Here is an 18,728-nt window from a genome sequence, read left to right on the forward strand (position 1 = left end):
CCTGCCCTGTGCCCTGTCACGGGCTGGTGGGGAAGAAACCCAGCCACGGGGGGAAGGTCGGCAGTGGGCTGCAAGCCTTCTCCTTCAGCTTCAGTCCTCAGCTGTACTCAAGTGCTTTATTATTTCAGACCTCAGCATTTTATAGCATTCCAGTACACCTCCAAGCTTACATCATTTGGAATAACTCAAGATGAGAACAGAGAGGTAGTCATGCATTGATTTCCCATTATTCTCATACTTTCTTGGCAGACGCCGTGCTGTATATTTTTTCCATGAAATAAAAAATGTACAGCTGCGCGTGTTTAAAGGGTTCGCAGGAAATAAGTGCCTCCAGCCCGGCCTCCTCAGCGCTTTTTTCCCTCTCTCTCTGTGAGCTGAAGCCCGGGCCGGCTCTCCAGGCCCGGCCGCGCAGGGGCCGCGCGGGCACCATTTCCTGAGGCAGCTCCGCGTGCCCGCGCCGGGGGCGGCTCCGGGGGCGCCTCCGCAGCCGTTGGCCGCCCCTCAGCGCCTCGCCGTTGGCAGCCGCGCGCCCGGCTGCAGAGCCCGAGGCACGGCGGCCGCGGCCCCCGGCCCCTTCTCCCGGCGGCGGCCCCACAAAGGCGGCGGCCAGCCTTCCTCCTCCTCCTCCTCCTCCTCCCTCTCCTCCTCCCCTGCCGCCGTCCCCGCCCCCGGCGCGGCCCGGCCCGACCCGGAAGCGGCGCGGCACCATTTTCCCTGCCCTTTCAAAGGCGGAGGCGGGCGCGGAGCTCCCGCGGGCCGGGCCGCGCCGCGGGGCGCGGAGCCAGGTGCGTACGGGCGGGGGGGCGGCTCCGCGGGACCCCCCTTCCCCAGCCCCCTTCCCCGGCCCCTCCGTCGGCGCCCCGGGGCTCCCGGCCGCGCTCCTTTGTTCGCCCCGCGGCCGGGCCCGGCCATGCGGGAGCTGGGGGGGGGGGGGTCGATCCCGGCCCTTCGGCGGCCGTTGGCCGGGGGAGGCCGGTGCGAGCCAACGGCTGGGGCGGCCGCCGGGCCCTGCGGCCCCCGGGCCGGCCGTGCCCCGTCCCGGGGGGCCTCTGCCCTCGCCGCCTGAGGGTTTTGGCTCTTTTCTTGAATCTTTATTTCTCTTCCCTGCCCTAACTCGTGCCCCTGAGCGCAAGGCACGGCAGCCGGCAGCCTGGGGAGGAGAAGCGGGGCTATTTGGGAGTTTAATGATTAAGTGTCATAACGAAAAGGTGCCAGGGTTTGCGCTATTGCAGACTAAACAGCGGGGCTAAAAAACAATACGTGGAAAAGTTTGCTTAATAGCACGCATAAATTACGTTTAGAGGAGTTTTTCGATTTTTCGTGTGCTTTAAGGAGGCTCTTGGCAGGGCCGGAGGCTGCCAGCGCTAGCGAGTATGGGCGCTGCAGGTAGTTCCCCGAGATAGGCTTGCTAGCATAATTTTTATATTTTGGGGTGTTCTCATGGTGGTATGAACCCCTCTAGAGGCAATTGTTTGTCTCTCAAGCAACGAAAAAAAGCGACCGCCCTACCCGTACGTAGGCCAGGGGGCTCTGAAGCACGTTTTGTGGCCCAGGCGCCGGGTGCCAGCCGGCCGGGGGGCCCCGGGGGCTCTGCCCTGCCCCGCTCGGTGCTGGCCGGGCGCGTGGGCTGCCTCGGCGGGCCTGCGGCTGCTTCGGTACGCTGGGCAGGGCGAAAATCACTCTCTGTGCCTCCTCGGGGCTGCTGCTTGGGAGAGCGGGGCCCGCGGTTGCCATGGGGTGTCTGGAGGGATAAATAAATAGACGACTCGCATTGCCACGCGAGCTACCAGGATTCTGTGAGTAATGGGCAGTATGGGTGAATATTTGATGAATGCCATCAAAACGTCCTGCGGTGGCTTGCTGTGCAGTGACGGTGCTTAGTATTTTCTAAAAATGTGTTTGGGTTTCAGGAAAGTCCCAAACCAACTCTTACTTGCTGTCTGAGAGCTGGGCCAGGTGCCTCCTCTAGGCAGGTTATTTCTTGTGTGAGCTGGGGTAAAAGCACTGGGGGTGGGGGGGAAGGGAGGTGCAAAGAAAGAAATAAACCTCTTGACAGTGTGAGGGAGCTTGCTAGCCAAGCAGCCCAAATGTTTGTGTTCACAGAGAGCCATTTGGCCAAGTGGAAGTTTTAATTTGGTGAAAAAGGTATTATTATTATTTTTAAGTAGCAGCTTAGAAGAGTGCTGGAATCTGATGTCACATAAAATTGAGTGTGTGCTTGAGCCCTTTGCTTAATTGTGGTCTAGAGGGAGCTTGGTTAACGTAGATGGTAAAAGGAAGCTTTATGCAAGCTTGAAAGGGAGGTTTGAGTTTGAAGATGTCTGGTTTTTACTGGTTTCAGCCAGTATGCCTGATTCTCCCTAGACTTGTCCTCCTGTTTGGGAATGGAAAGAGGGAGCGCCTTCCCCTGAAAGCTTGCAGGGAGCTTGTTGGACCTTCTTAATTCTGGTTTCATGTTGTTACATGCCTCACATGCTTGCCTCCGGTAGCTGACTCTTGCCTACCGTGCTCTTAGTCGTTTTTTCTTTGTGCATATGTGATGAGTGCTGTGAAGTTTGGTCACGTCTTTTGTACGAAGGTTGTTCCAGTCCCCAGCCTGTCCCTCTTTGGGTACCTCGGTGGTGGCCTGCGTATCGCTCTGAGCTGATGGAGTCTGGACTTTGCTTTCCCCAGAAGGCCAGCTTTTTTTAAAGGGTGGGGTTTTGTTGGTCTTTGATAGGGGGAAGGTTTTCTAACAGTGCCTGAAAAATGGCAAGTTGCATGCAGCTGAGCAGCCGCCCCCATAGGAGGAGGTGTGTGACATGGCATAGTTTTGCTTTATTTATTTACATATTTTTCCTCTGTGCTTGTGGGATAGTCTGCATCCTTCACATGTGTATTTTGGGGGCGTTGGCCTGTCTAGAGGCTTAGATCTATGAAAGCAAATGAGAAGGCATTACGTTTCTCTTCTCAGCATAATCATGCTCACAGATCTATATTTGGAACTGGTTCTTTTAATACCAGCAGTAAGATAAACCGGTGGCTCACACATACCTTAATCTGTCATGTTGTCTAAATCCTGAACGATAACTGCAAGCCGCATTCCACACGGTTTCGTTTCAGCTAATGATGTGGTATGTCCTGTTGTTTGTACTCAGAAACGTGTTTCCTGACCTGAATAATAGGACGGAAAGTTAGAAGGGAATCGGTGTGAAAAAGTAGAGCAGTGTCTGCTTAGGTGTGGGGGCACACTAAAAACTGAAAGACTACAACATAGGCTTTTTTGAAGAAAAGTTTATCCACTTGTGGGTTTATGCACTCATGCCTTGCAATTTCATGTGAGCTCCACCCTCTCGTAACTCAAACCATTAGCAATACAAGATCCATTCTAGAAAAGTGATGCAAGAGCAAAGGCCCTTTCTTAACTCTTAGAGGTTAAATAATTATTTGCTATTCAGACTGTGTAGTTAGCATATTATCATATTCCTCTGCCCTCCCAGCCCTTTCATCTAGTTACCATGTTACTGAGATGGCTGGCTGCCTGCCTGATAGGTCGTTGGGTGGTTGTTTTTTTTTTTTTTCCCTTGCTCACACAAGGAAGGTAACAACTGAAGTGAAACCTTAAATAAAATAGAAATGAGAGTGCGATGTGTTAAACCTGAACGTTTGTGAGTTTGGATATATTTATTAGAAAGTATCATGTAGCTCTGATAAAATGCTCTCATTTGTTTCATGAGAGCCACAGCTCAAGCTCCACAGAGACTTGGGTTATATTTGGACTAAGTGCAAGGCAACACCTTTGCAAAGTAGGTAATGAAGCCTGATAAAATGTTGAGTGCGTCTCTGACGACCTCTGTCTCTGCGGCTGACACGTGGATGGGCTGAAGGCAGGTCACCAGCTCTGCGGCTGCCCTGCTGAGGTGGTTTCTGCCGAGTTACGTAAGCGCTACGTGCCTCAGTTTCCCCGTCTGCGAAGGGCTGGTAGCAACCCCGGGCTCCCCTGTCTAGCCCAGCTCTCTTGCTGCGGGCTGGCACGTGAGCTGGCGGTGTCCTGTGGGGACGGAGACACCGCACAGATGTCGGGCAGCGTTTGTGTGGCGCAGTGTCTGGTTTGACCTGCCTTTGTTTCTCCTCTTCGGCTGTTCCTCCTGAATTCTGGTCATAGAGTCGGGGCTCAGAGGGTATGTTTCTTTTTGCTCTTTCCCTCCGTCCCTATTTTCCATCCTATCGAATAAGGTTCCTGTTTTTTCTGTTCTTCTGTGTTTGTTCTCCTTACATCCTGCTTGTTCTTTCTGCTGTTCATTAGTGCCTTCCTCTTAGTGCTCGCCGTCTGCCTTCAGAGCTGCATTTTCTCTCCTCCATCCGCTGGGATTTCCTTTTCACCTGACTCATCTCCTTTTGGTACATCCCCGCTCAGTCGCGCTCGCATTGCGCTTCTGTTCCAGGAAACCCTGCCAGCGCCAGCGGGACCACGCGGCCCCTCTTTGGGGAGAGCTTTTTCCGTCATCGCGCTCCCTGCCCACTCGCCTGCGCAAAGCTCGCTGCGCCTCGCTGCGGGGGGGCCACGAGAGGCAGGGCGCTTTGTGCAAATACGCGTCCAGATGGCACTGAGGGCTTGCTCTGGAGCCTGCTGCTCGCCTCACTCGTCTCCCCGCGGCTTGCCCTCGCTTGGCAGCGCGGATCAGGAGTCCCGCTCCCCGGCGTGGGGCCGGGGGCTCGGGGGTGGGGGGCGAGCTGTCAGGCGAGCAGTTGTGCCGGAGCAGCTGGGTGCTGCAGGGAGGAGCGGCTGCGGGGGAGGACGGCAGCAGTCAGAATAGATGCAGAGACGGGCAGGGAAATGAGATGGTTGACTTGAGGCAAGGTGAACGATTTCAGAACAGGAAGGGGAGCGTTTTCGTGTCTGCAGTTGTTTCCACTTCAGTGTCCTCAGTGTAATTACCACTGCGCTAGCTAGTCCTGCAGGCAGAAGGAGAGGATCTGCGTGCTAAGCTGTATGTTTAAGATATAATCGTGCTCCTGTACTTTGAGCTTCTGTGGTAAACACTCTTGCTCAAGAACAATGAGGGAAAGGAAGAATGTATGTTGCAGTTCCCTTTTCTTGCTAGTTTTTCCACCAACAGCACAGAGGAAAACCAAAAAACACAGAACTCTCCTTTCTTGTATAAATAGCAATTGTTATTCTGTTTTAACTTGTTTTGATGGAAGAACTGCTCTGTCAGTGTTTATATATTTAGTCCTGGGGGCTTAATGTGCCGAGCCTTTATTAATTCATTAATTTTCTTTCTTTTTTTTCAACAGACATTCAAGCCCTTGGTTGGAAAAAGTGTATACAATTCAATTACTGCAGTAGAATTCCTTGTGGACAAACAGCTGGATTTTATAACTGAAGATAGTGCCTTTCAGCCCTATCAGGTAAGAAATTTGGTTACTGTGTAAGTACTGCTCATTTAGCTTAGTTAAATCCTTGTGTTTGTTAAAAGTCCTTTTTACGGTCAAGCTCTGTGTTACAGGAACTATTTCCTATTGATTATTGGCAGTGAACATTCCTCGTTTTATGAAAGATTATGTCTGGTTCTGGGGAATTTGATGATGCTGAGGAAGGAGTAGTATGCAGCTAATATTACTGAACCACCTTTCATGTGAAATTATCTGATCCCTTTAAAGGTTAATCAGTGCAGATAATTGTAGAGCAGATAAAAGATAGTATCCATCCTTCTGAAGCCAGGCTTTGATTTCTAGGCCTTTGCAATACTACATTGATGTTTGACTTACTGTTTCTTTGAGAATGGTGAGCAGAAAATGTTATTTTTTTTAAAAAAAGTACTTCTTCATGCTGTGGTTTCTAAGACTGCTAAAAGTTCTAATATCCTTGATTTTAATGCCTTCATTAATTAGAAACACATTTGTATATTAATGTGCATGTATTTAAAGAAGAGGAAAAACAGTGATTTTTTTTTCACCCCTCCCTGTAAGAAGGTCTTAAAAATCTCTTCTATGACAAATAGAAAACCTCGGGTATTTCAGCTTGTGCTGGACTGATTGCAATTAGAATCGCCATAAATTCTTTCTCATGGCTGGGATGGTACACTGCAGTGATACAGAAATAGTACTTTGAGACTTGGAATAACAGATGGCCCTGAATAAATGCTATGTAATTTTGTCCTGACACCCTTTCTTCCCTCCTCCTTCACCAAGATCTTTTTTTCCCAGTACCAAATATAGAGCTAGAAAAAGAGAAGCGACAGAACGTTGGGGAAAGGAGAGGGAGGCTCGCTGTGGCAGGGCTGCTGCTTTTGTGTGTCCACAGTGGGGAAGCTGAAGGAGTTCATCACTTCTCGTCAGGATGAAGTTACATGTTATGACTCGAGCTGCTCTAACAGCCTGGCCTTGCTGAAAAGGACAATTCCCACTATCAGACCCCACGCTAGCTAGTTCAGCCTTCTAAACCAGCACAACCCTGACTTGCAAAAAGGGGGGGGGGAAGCATGTGCTAATGAGCAGAGCTGGATTAGCAGAGGGTGCAGTGAGTGCTGTGGCCTCCTGGGGGGGGGGGGGGGGTCAGGATGACGCAACGCAGAGTGGGATATCCTCCTTTGGCAGCGGCAGCCTCTTAAATCAGCTGAGCCATGAAGTGTAAATTCACCCTCAGAGTCCAGCTGCAATCTTACAGATTCATTTTACAAAGCAAATACTTGTGCTAGCGTCTGTCCTTTGTGTGAAATCTGTCAAGATCATGTCTCTGATAACGTTCATTCCAGTAACAGTAATCAATCTCCTTTTGGCAATGGATCATTTCTCACAAGACGAGCTGAGCAAAACAAATTGGATCTCTGAGAAGGACTGCCTTCTTTAAAAAACAGTCTCGTTGCCAAGCCAGGCTGGCAGTAACATAACTGTGCTGTATGCGTTTTTAGGTCCTTCACTTTAGGGAATACTCACTGATAGTCTTAGACACAGAAGCACTTTAATTTGGGAAGGTTAAATTGAAGGTGTCATTTCTGAAAATGCCTGTCGTGAACAGCTAGCTACATATCATCTTGGTAGGTAATACTGTAATTAACAGCATTAGCAACATCGGTTTTAAAAGACGTGTTCACTAAAAGCTGGTAGAACGCAGTAGCTTGTGAGAAATGTTCCAAATGCAAGCTTCATCTGCCTAACTCCTGGCCTTTTATTTGGGCACATGGAGGGCAACTGCTGTGTGAGAGGTGAGGTTGTTCCACCCTTCATGGAGCAAACAGCTGCCTATTAAAGCCTGAGATGGAGACTGCTGATCTGTATCAGTTATAAGTAGCTTGGTGACAACAGAAGCCTAAATTCTCTCTTCATTTTATCATTACAAGAAGGTTGCTGGTGGAGATTTCTTATAAGTAAAAAGACATCCAAAAGATATCTTAACTGTATATTGCTCAGATAGCAAATGAAAATGCATGAAAGAACGTTGAGCTCACGGATGAATAGCATAGAGATTTTTAAATTATTATTATTTGATTGATGATAAGTTTTGGAAGCTACATTCTTAGGTATGTCTCTTAGCAGGGCTACCAAAGTCCCATTGCTGAATTCCACAATTTAATTGTACAGATGAGAAATTCACTGGATGATAATGTCTTTAAGAGAACAGAAATCATTTTTTTTAAATGTTAACTGAATGTTACCAGCAATGCGTTAGACAGAAATAAGAATTCGATCATGAGACTGTTTTCTCCTAAAATACTCCTAAATGGGAAAATTGTCTCTGTTTTGTTTATTATTTTTGGTTAATTCTGGAAATCAGCCTGCACATTTTTAACCCCAAGTCACTGTAAGGTAGTTTTGTGCACTTTCTTTTTTCCTTTTTCAGAAGGCCTTCTTGTTCTTTGCCATGAGAACAGATCCTAGATAAATCCTTGTTGAATTTCCTGTGAAAACCTGCTTTCTCAAAAGTAGAAAAAATGGCCTTTTTGTTTCCTTGTTTGGTCTGGAACGGTGCTAACTTGTTTGTGAGCAGAAGAACAAAAGTGAGGAACTAACTAATCTTTGCATAGATGAGTTAACTTTGTCTTTCTAAATGTATTTAGTTTTTGCTTTAAGCTCTCATGGCTGTGCATTTTCAATATGAAGTCCTCAGAGGCCATGGTGATCTAAACACTTTTTTTTATTGCCTTTTGCTGCTAGTGCCTAAAATTCCAGTACCTTTCTGCCAAAGCAAACAAAGTTTGAATCTGTGTGGGAAGGCTCCATTTCACTTCAGATACAATTCTTAACTACTGAGTAATTTTTCCCATCGTTGCATGTACTTGTAATATTAGTAATGGGCAGCAGGCAAGCATTTGGTATGAATTCTGCTCAGATTAGTTCTGATCAAAACACAGTGCTCTGTAACGTAACCATTGGGCTAAAGGGCTTCATGAATAAGGTGGTGCTGTCCGGTTTGAAGGTGACAACTGCTCAGGGCAAAGAAAACAGCACACTTGGCATGCTCTTAGTCTTGGCAGGAAAAACAAAGTTTGAGTAGGCAAAGAAGTAAATTACTCTCGTTACCAGAAGTGGTTCTTCCAGAATAAGAGTAAAGACATTTTGGCAGGACTCGATGGGGAATCATGAACCACAGATTCCCATGCCATGTCTGCTCTTTGCATAAATAAACATGTTTAAATTGTTAAGAGATTCAGCAACCTTCATAAGAGGTAGATGGATATCATTATTAGAAGTAGGTTGTGCAGCTGCACTATACCAGCCTTTTTCCATGTTTCCTATCTTCACCATGTGTTATGTAGCAAGTATTCCACCGGTGAGTGAATTTGTTCTTCACATCTAAAAGTGGTATGTGACTTTTCTTTTTCCCATACGTCTGCCTTGAATCGTGCCCTTCTGCACAAAAATGCCTCTGAATTGGTGTGTGGTGCCTTAAACGCCAACCTACATCTTGTTTCCGGTGCCTTTTATCTGTGTTGCTTCACGGAGGATACAAACGGTATTATTGTCTACGTGAAACTTGTGTGTGACTGAGAATGACTCATTCATTAATCTGGGTTGGTCAGGCCATCTAGTCATGTAGTTCTTTTTATGGTGGTGACAAGAGGATCTTGAGGAGAAAGCAGATGTAAATGTGTTATTTTCATGTCATTGCTAAGCAAATTATGTTCCTTTGCAGGAAGTGATAGACATAAAATTTGCAACAAGCATTTTTTTGTCTTAAACTAGCATCTGAAAGAGTGGACTTACATAGCATATTCCAAGACAACAGGTTTCTGATATTTTTCTGCTTTGCATTCACAATATATCGTGTATGTTTTGTGATTGCTCACTAAGTAAAACTAAACAAATTCAATGAGTTTGTGGTGGCTTTCGCTGTAGATTGAAAATGAACATGCTTCCAAATACATCTGTTATAAAAATATTTTAAGCAAAACCACAGTAAGCCTACACAAATGCAGGTATAACCTAAAAAAATAGTTAAAACTAAAATTGTTTTCTCAAATAGTAACAACGTAGCTGGCCACTGAATGGTACAGCTATGTATCTGTCAGTTATGTTACACGTAGTAAGGTAAGCAGCAGATGGAGCCTTCAGTTGTTCAAGCATGGCAGTTTTCTGGAAGGACCCCAGACGGGGCTATGAAGAAGTAGAACTCAGTGTATATGGTATGTGCGATCTCATCAGCATGGCATTTGGCCGTACCACTCACGGTGCTGGTGGGTTGGAGCCTGGGCTTTGCGCTCAGCGGCTGGAGCCAGCTGAAGAGCTGAAGCCAGTTGCGTTACGTTTTGGCCAAGCAAATAAAGAATAACAAAAAGCAATTTACATTGTATTTTTCCATACAAGTGTGCAAAGACCTGGAATCAATATGCCTCGCCCCAGCAGTCGGTGCTTTACAGCTCTCTGCTGGCTCGGGCAGGGCAGGGGTGAGCCTGTGGATTGCCCGGTGCCACGGTCCTGCTGGCTCGTTGCCTCCCGGGGCAGCTGCTCCCTGGTGTGGGGCTCACGTCGCTGCCTCATCCCGCTTGTGTGTCTGTGTTGGGTTTGTGAACACACAGCGCTGGAACAAACGTGCACGGGTAAGGCAGGGCAAAGAATTCAAATGAAGTTCCTTCACAATCGTTACGCTTCCTGCGAGAGGGTATTTCACCACTCAAGGAAGGAAGTGGAAGGGTGTGCACGCAATCTTATGAAAGTCCCCTGCGTATTGGTTTTTTTTTTAAAAAGGAATCAAACCAAACACAGTTCAGTCCTTCTCTGTGGTAGAATTTTTATTCAGTCCAACCTACTTACTCATGTTGTCCTTAAGGAAGATTCATGTAACTTTTTTTTCAGACAAGGCTGATTGCCTCAGTATTTCAAAACGGTAAGGTCACCCTGTCTACTTCTGTACTGAAGGTTCCCGATGTAAAGATAAGGCACTGAGAAATCCCCTGTGGGAGGTGTTACATGCAAAATGATAGGTGTGTGTACTTTGGTCTTCTCCTAAATGTGCACTGCATGCTTGAGAGCTGACAGATCAAATGTCTAACACACCTTAAAGATTGTTCGAGTAATAATAATAATAAACTTGCCTACTAATCATGAAATACAACCCCAGATTGAGGAACTAAATACTCCTGGATACATTACAAATCCACGTTCTGTATGCCATGAGGTAAGGCGTGAGAAAAGGGCGTTGTGCAACTCCAGTACTCTCCTTTTCTGTTTATTACGGACAGGTAGTGGGTATTTCAGGCCTGGATGCTTTTGCATCGTTACCTTGCTCATACAAACAAACTAATGGTGCAGCAGGCCTTGTGTAGCAATGACATGTATACATGAAAAAAAAACAAACTTGAAGCGTGTTGAAACAGGGAGTAAAATAAGGTATCTTTCTGTACGTATTTTAAGCAGCCCATAATCATACAGTGCAGACTTCTTTCAGACTTCTACTTCAGGCTTAAAAATAGCTACTGCAGCTGCAAACTGCTGTTCCCATAAACTTGTACCTCCGCTGACCGGGCAGGCGGGAGCTGCCGGGCTTGTCCCACCCTTTGAGGTTGACACAGGCAGCTCGGGAACTCCGGGTGCCGGCCAGCTGGCGGCCGTGGCCGTCATGTGCTCCGCTCCCAGTTTCGTTTCTTCCGTAGGCTGACAGAGAAGCACACAACTTTCTGCATCTTTAACTCTTCTCAGTGTTGTTTTGAAGAGCTGCCTCCCTCCTTTTCTGTGTCTCTGGTGTCTGGACCACCCATGGGCAGTCCAGCTGCCTTCTCTGGCAGCCTTGTAAAGAGCACCGGTCTCAACAGCTCGATGGTGACACATCTATGTTTCAGTGTACGTTTCCAACGTGAAGGGAAGCAAAAGGCTAAATCCAGCTAGAAGTGGGTCAGATGACTCATGCCAGTCTTCCCTGCCTGCTGCGAGTGTGGGACAGAGAAGACTTTCATTGGAGCAGTCGCAAGGACAGAGGAGCTGAGGGAGGGAGTCGCACCCTCCATTTGCAGAATGGGAGAGGGATGTGTGTTGTCTCCTTGGCCTGCATTTGGGCCTCCCTTCAAAGCTGCTGTGTACTCCAGGACTTGACCTGTCTTTATTCTCACAGTGGATGGAATAAAACCGTGCCTCTTTTAGCTTGATCCCTCCAGGAGAAAGGGCTTACTTAGCCCTTTAGCCTGGGTAGGGAACTTCCTGTGTTTGATAGAAATTACTACTTTTTCACCAGTAAAAGCCCAGGGAAATACTGCTCAGAAGAAGGAGAAGGGCTCCTTATCCGTGGTTCTGTGTCCTTCAGTGATTCCAATCATCACATTTGATTTATTAAAAAGTTCTTTATTCATGAGTGTTTTATTATGTGGCATCTTGACCAACCCCGTTTTCATAATGCAGACACACCATCAGCTCCTAGAAAAGTCAGTTTCACTTTTTTTGTATCCAGCTGGCACTTTGCCAACTAGTTGCTGTCTGCTGGGATTGGGAATTCCAATGCCCTGGGGAGCTCTGAAGTTTGAATGGGGGTAAAATTCTGCAGCCCTTGCATGGGAGTGCTTACATGGGGGAGGGAAGAGCAGTCTTTCCTATAGTTCAGTTGGGGGGCAGAACTCTCAGTTTATTGAACTCAATTTTTACAATAAAAACTTTTTAGCTTGCATTTGACCTGATAAATATGATAGCTAATCTGCTGAGGTGTTCGTGGCTGTTTGGTTTTGCTCCTTCCTCTGACGTAACACTGAACTGTTGGTGCACGTGCTGCAGAACAGTACAGCACTCTATAGTTTTTATTATGCTTTTAAATGGGGAAAGTACAGTATTTTGTTGGAGCAACTTTGGATTGAGAAAACCAAACACCTTCCACAACCTGGGGGATAGGTTGTACAGCTGAGAGATTGGAGGTAATGAATGGTGATGGGCGGGCTTCTTGTCCTCGCAGGAGGCTGCACATGCTGCAAACCTCACTTATGCAGAGATCCATGAATAACTTGAAAGGGGAGGTCAGACTGACTTTCTCAGGGTTGTGCAGCCTTTATTGTTAAAAGGTCTGTGAGGCTGTGTGTTCAGTCAGCTTCTGCAGAGGTATGGTAGGAGAGGAAATGGAGTACCCCAGCTAATTGTAGTCCTTACGTGTCTTCATAACTTTCTGCTGTGTTTGAAATGACACCTAGCAGAAGTACTAATTTGCAGGCTAGGATGTGTGCCCTCTGCAGCCTTCAGCAACTTGCAAGTGGTAGTAGTTGAGCACTGCAGCACTTCCAGATGGAATGGACAAAGTGTGGAAGTGGAAGCCCTTTTTCAGGCCAGACATCTTTGAAGAAACTTGTGATTTTATCCAAACTTGTTTTCTTTTTTAAAAATAAAAACAACTACAAATGCTATTGTTTGCATAGATGTTGGAAAAACTTTGCTAATACAAGTGCGGTATTTGTTTTGATGTTAGAGAGCTTGGTTCCCAGTGTTTTTCCTCATCAAACTTTTTTTCCTAACAGTATACTACATGATTAAATAGTTCTATTTTTTTTTACTACCATTGTTTGTAAATACTGATTATACAGGTTTTTTGTCCTGTTCAATCTAGCAAACATTTCCTGTCTTTTGAATGGATTTAAAATTAACTATTCCTGTTTTTCCTTGCATCCCCCTCTTCTTGTGTCTGCCAGCATTATAGTATTTCAGTATGCTTTTGCTGAGCAAGTGGGTTTGAAGCACATTAATTTCTGTGTATCTTACAATTTACTTTGTATTTTATACCTTTACTAGTGAGTTTTAAACACACAGTATAGAAATTATATTTCAACCACAGAGGCTGCGTGGATGTGTTCTTTCCACTGCATACAACAAACAAAATCAGGTTAAAGCAGATTTTAGGATACATAAGACTTTTTAGGTAAAGTATGGTGCTTGACAAACTGCTTTTTTCCCCCCTCAAGTGATGTAATACAGTCTTGAATTGTTTTTGATAAGAGTTTTTTGGTTCTGTGTGCAAGTAGTTGTATCAACGGACAAATGTTGTGAAATGGATGAGCATTGTGTCAATTTTAACCACTGAGGGACTTCGCCAGGTTTACCCCAAAGTGTTTGTTGCAGCAACAACTGAAATACCCGCATTTTCTGATTAGCAATTTAATCTTTCTTATCTGCAAGACCATTATTCATCTGTTACATAAAAAAGGCACGGCCACTGCTTTCTCTGGAGTTGGACAGAGCTGCAGCGTTGGTCCAAATGTGATGTGCATCCCAGCTGGTCAGGCCTCTGTTATTTATAGGGAAAATACCTAAAATGGCTCCAGCAGGTCAGAACAGAGCCTTTAGCATGAAAAAGTGCTTGATGATGCCTTCTGTGCTTTCAATGTTGTCTTGGAGCAGAGGCAGCATTTCCACGTTTGCACAGTGTTGCGTGCCCAGCCTCTGCACTGTGTCCCTGACACCAGGAAAATGCTGTCTTGGGAATGAAATTCTGCAAGAAAATGTCCAACTTGTTTTCCCAATCCAGCTTTCCCAGAGCTCTTGAAGAGTGCAGGTTTGGGAGATAAAATTGAGGACATTTGCAGAAGGTTCTGTAGCTGCTGCTGGGCTAAGCTAATGGCAGTTCAAGTTACAGAGCTGAGAGGTTCACAGCAGTGACATGTACTCGAATGTTTCAGGAGGTGGTGGTAAGCTTTTCTCAATCTCGCACACACTGGATAGTGTACTGCAGATTTCAGTTGAGAGAACTTTGTTTTTTAATACCATAAGGTTTTAGTTAGCAGTAGTCTTGTCACTGAATACCGTCTTGCTGAGTAATGCGAGGTATAAAAGACATGCTGGAGGTAACTACCCTTAGATAAGAGGTGAGGGAGCTGCTCTGTCATCACCTGCATGCTGGCAGCGTGCGGCTTTGCAGCCTGGCCAGTTGAAGCTGCCGTGAGGGACTTCTGCTGTCCCCAGTGCCAGGTAGATGTGTCTGATGAAACTGTCAGTCCCTGAGCAAGAACTGAACTCGTGGCTTGATTTCTAGGGATGTTAGGCTGCCTCTCTAGCGGCCCGTTTGTTCAGACCACTGATGATCAAAGGAATACGCTTCCTTTTGTTGCCTAAAGGCATCTCCATCCATACAGCTTGTCCTTGAAGGGATATGATTTGGAGAGTTGTTAGATACCTTCTGAACGCTCTTCATGATTCACAAGGTGTCTGGGTCTAGGTTTCAATTTTAATATCAATGTACAAAAGATTTTTTTCTATCTGCTCATTTTGTTACTTTCCTTGTTAGCATTAACTTGTCTCTGCTAATTGTTTGCTTCAGGGAAATGTCTCTGCTTTGAGGTTTCTTTTCCCATGGAGAGCTGTGGTAGCGGCATTGCATTGCTTGGTCCAGTGTCCCGATGTCACTGGAGGGTCATTGGCTGTGGGGGAGGACCGGTGCTCCATGGCTCTCTTGGGAGCTGAGAAACTAGGAGAAGGCTGTGTATTGCTGAGGTGCTGGGATAAGCATGTGGAGCCTGTAGCAACAAGGAGGGAAGCATGACTGCATGGACAATGAAAGACATGCAAGTGTGTGGCTGTGTCCCCAAAATGAGGGAGGAAATGGGCATGGAGGAGTACTGTTCTGTTGAGCTCTGTATTATTCTCCATGCATAAATGACACGTGGTTACTGTGGCTTTCTAAATGCAAGCTGTCAGGCCACCAGTTTGGTGGGTAGGAGCCCCTTGTTTGGGGAAGTCGTTAGATCAGATGCTAAAAGAGTCGTCACATCAGGAGATTGCGCTTTCCATCCCACTCAGTCCAGCCAAATAGTTTTTCTGTTTCCTTCCTAATCTGCAAATCAGATCAGCACCCAGATTGGAATTACAGTGACAGCACTTTGTCCCAGCTGCTCAGGGGGAGGGTGACATAACCCATCAGCGTAAGGGTCATCTCTTCTCTTTAATCCATGGCTTTCAAATGTGGGACTGTTGTAGAAGTTACCAGAGCGGTTTCTAAGTTGATTGTGGCAACATCTGCCTGGCTCAGGTTTGCTTTTGCTTCTTCATTGATGGCTGCTTGCTTCCCTGCTGCATGCTCGTTCTGTGTGCTGCTCTCATCTTCCTTCTGTCTTTCCGTCCTGGATTCTCATCTGCAGCTATGGGATTAGTGAGCTGACTTGTAAAAAAGCAGGTTTTCCAACATGCGTGTTTCACCTGAGACATCGGTAGTCTTACAGGAAGGCAAGTACCTCTGTTTGTTTTTGTGTTTGTGAGTTAAAATACTTGAAGATGAGCTAGATTTTTTCCTGTATAATTTATGTTCCCAAGTTTAATACATTTTTCATAGCATAATCTTCCATAGCTTTATGTTTTTTCCATATATTTTTTTTTGGTGTTCTTAGGGATGTGAATTATTCTAGCAGAACTGAACTAATCAGTGCAATGATGTTTTTTTCAAGCCTGAAATCATGATTTGGAGAAATGTGCACAGCCCTACTCCCCCTAATTCTCAAACCTGATAATTATAATTTAAAATCAGCGTCAACTCTTTAATTGTACAGATGAAATGAGGAAGGAAGTAAGGGTGTGTGGGGACAAGTATTAGGCATAAGGAAGAGTGGGGAGCAAAAGAAAAATTATTGATAGCTTTTCCTGACAGATGTTAAATTCACTGACAGTTGAAATATTACTAAATTTTCAGGCTTCATCTTCTTTTCCTGTAGCGTCAACTTTCTATTCATAGGTACTGCTGTTACATACTGAAAATAACCGGCAGTCTTAAATGTATGTGGTCTAAAATATCTATACATGGTTGTTCCTTTGTTAACAACACATTTGGAGCCTCTCGTAAAATGATAAATGGTTGGTGTTCCCTTACTGTGCCTGCACAGGTAGGGCAAGCGTGGTGCCTGTGTCACCTCCATGCACCTGCGGGCACGGCTGGCCTCATCCTGACTTTGGTCCTGGTCTAGGGGCCAGGGCTGCACCTTCAGGCTTGGCTTGACCGGTTCAGACGTAGCCCAGCAGCTGCCGCGTTGGAATGAGGCAAATGGTGACCGGGCACTCAGCAGCACCAGAAAATAGGTCAAGTGTGGGCTGGGTTTACATAGAAAGCACTAACGTCGCCTGGTAAGCCTGAGCCTCTCCTCTTTGCTCAGACAAAGCCGTTTAAGGTAAACTGGGAAGTTAGCATCTCCCCCCAGAACTTTTCAGCCTTCTGCTGGTGGCCGGGGACTTGTCACAAAGCAGCGAGTTAAAAAGAACACACCGGTAGGCAATGCACGTGCCCACAGAGATGTGTGGACCAGCAGATCTGTTAATTTTAGTTGCAGTTAAAGTTAATTTTTGCTTTGTAGGGATTTGCCGTGGTCCATTTGGCCATGGCCACGCCTGCTCCAGGTGATGCAGCTGGTGCCAGTTGCTGCCAGTTTCTCTGCTTTAGATGAATTCTCATCTTTTGCCACTGAAAAAAAAATAATCCTGCAGCAGGGCACAGGGACGTTACCAATTCATAGGTAATGTTTTGTGAAGAACGTTGATAACCTGCCTGTCTAGATTTTATGTTACTGTTTCCTGGTGGTTTTATTTATTGTTTAAGCTTGGCATCAGGCACAACAGTATTAAGTTTGAAGGTTTGTTAGAAAAGATTGCAACCACAGAAAGGTTATTACAGATAGTGATATGATCAGATATATGTCAGGTGATATAATAAGTGAAAGATAAAAGAGAAAGGAAGAGGGAATAAAGGAAGGCTAGTTGTCAAGGAATGGAAGGAGAGGATTCCGCACACGTTTTAGATGGGTAAAAGGATGCATGGACATGGAATTCTTATGAATATACATTTGGGAAATCTTCAAGGTGAAATGACTATTTTTGAGGCATCTTTCACTTTGTTTTGAAGTATGCAGGTATGGATAAAGTCAAAGGGCAATATGCCAAACAGTGTCAAATGACAATGTAATTCTCAATGTGCAGTAAGCTCAAGCAGTGTTGATAAGTTGTGTGGCCGGAAACATGGGGAAATCTGAGCAAAAAATGATTTGAGCGGGGTAAAACGCACGTGATCAGGAAACTGAAGGTTCAAGCTCCTGACTCTTTGATCTCGAATTTTTCATGTGCACTGTTTGAATTTAAATGTGGTCCCTCTACCATTAAAGTACGAATGAAATGCTTATTTTAGTGTGCAGCTCATACTGTGTCAACATTGTAAACATGACTCTCAGGTTGGTTACGTACTAGTTTTCATTTAATTCGTGTCCTAAATCATCAGAAAACCTCTAAGCAGCCAGAGGAAGCTATAGTTAATTAAGCCACAGATGGTGAGGACTAATGTGGTGTTGACCTTTGTGAGGACTGCAAAATCTGCTTAGTTGTTCTCTGTAAAACACTAGCTGAAATGAGTTCCTACAGATACTAAAAAGATGTCTTTTATGCATTGAAGCCAAACGTAGACACTGTGGCCAAGGAAGGCACTCTCCCAAGTAAACGTTTGCAGGTTTTACTGCATGACGTGTGTTGAGACTTGGTCTTCAAGGCATCACTTTAAGCCTTCTTAGTGCCAAAAGCCACAGTTTTTCCAGGGCTGGTTTTCCTGGAATACATATTGTCAGTTCTCCTCCTCTCCTTCACTGAAAAGGAAGGGTTGACAGCCGATGGTGGAGTTTCCACACCTTCCTATATGCAGCACACAGGCTGCGTTTTGGGTGGGGTGGGTGGGAGTTGTACTTAAATGCACTCTTGAGTTTTTGTTTCATGCTTGTTTCCGCCCCTCAAGGTTATGAAGAGTGACTTTAAAATATAGTTTAAATTGCTGAGGAAACATCTTGGTTTAATAGCACAAGGCTTGTTGGAGAGCTAGAGAGCTGCGGAAGTGTTCCCACCACAGACGTGCCCTGCTACCCAAAAAGGAAAAGGAGCTTGCAGTCACTTGAGCCTTTCAGAAGGAGTTTTGTGTGCTGCCTGTTGGACAGCATGCAGATTCTGGTCATCCACAGATGCCTGTCAGTATCTCAAACAATATTTTGTTTGTGGATGGGGCTCAAAGGTGAATTCTCTATGTATTTAGATTTTGACTTGTTTTTTCTGTGGATACGTGCTTTGAAATTCCTGTTTGAGTTGTGACCAAAAGGAGTTTAGATGCACCATGAGTGATCTGTATTTGTTCACCTGTGTCTTTGAATGATAGCTTGTGTTTGTCTAAATAAACTCTCTGAAAATGCTTCTCCAAAGATTCCTACTTCCTGCTAGGAGTCAGCAGTGGGTTTGGTTGAAGCATTATGGTATCTTAACCTGATGGCGTGCTCTATAGCTTCCAACTTCCTCTGCTCTAATGCACCAGAAGAAAGAATAGGTATACTCAGAAAAACACT

General features: G+C 45.6%; 1 protein-coding gene across 5 annotated transcripts in view; it reads left to right on the forward strand.

The window, feature by feature from the left end:
• The window catches only part of JMJD1C (jumonji domain containing 1C), a 159,270-nt gene that overhangs the window by 98,028 nt on the left and 42,514 nt on the right, over nucleotides 1-18,728 (forward strand). For 2 of the 5 annotated variants that reach the window (XM_035329919.1, XM_035329922.1), the window contains exon 3: nucleotides 5,278-5,391. In XM_035329919.1, the coding sequence (XP_035185810.1) occupies nucleotides 5,278-5,391 (114 nt within the window). Of the gene's footprint in view, nucleotides 1-670; nucleotides 786-4,723; nucleotides 4,841-5,277; nucleotides 5,392-18,728 lie in introns of those variants that run through there. The other 3 variants (XM_035329924.1, XM_035329920.1, XM_035329921.1) reach the window with 3 other exon arrangements.

Source organism: Oxyura jamaicensis, chromosome 6, assembly GCF_011077185.1.
Source record: "Oxyura jamaicensis isolate SHBP4307 breed ruddy duck chromosome 6, BPBGC_Ojam_1.0, whole genome shotgun sequence".
Taxonomy (NCBI): Eukaryota; Metazoa; Chordata; class Aves; order Anseriformes; family Anatidae; genus Oxyura; species Oxyura jamaicensis.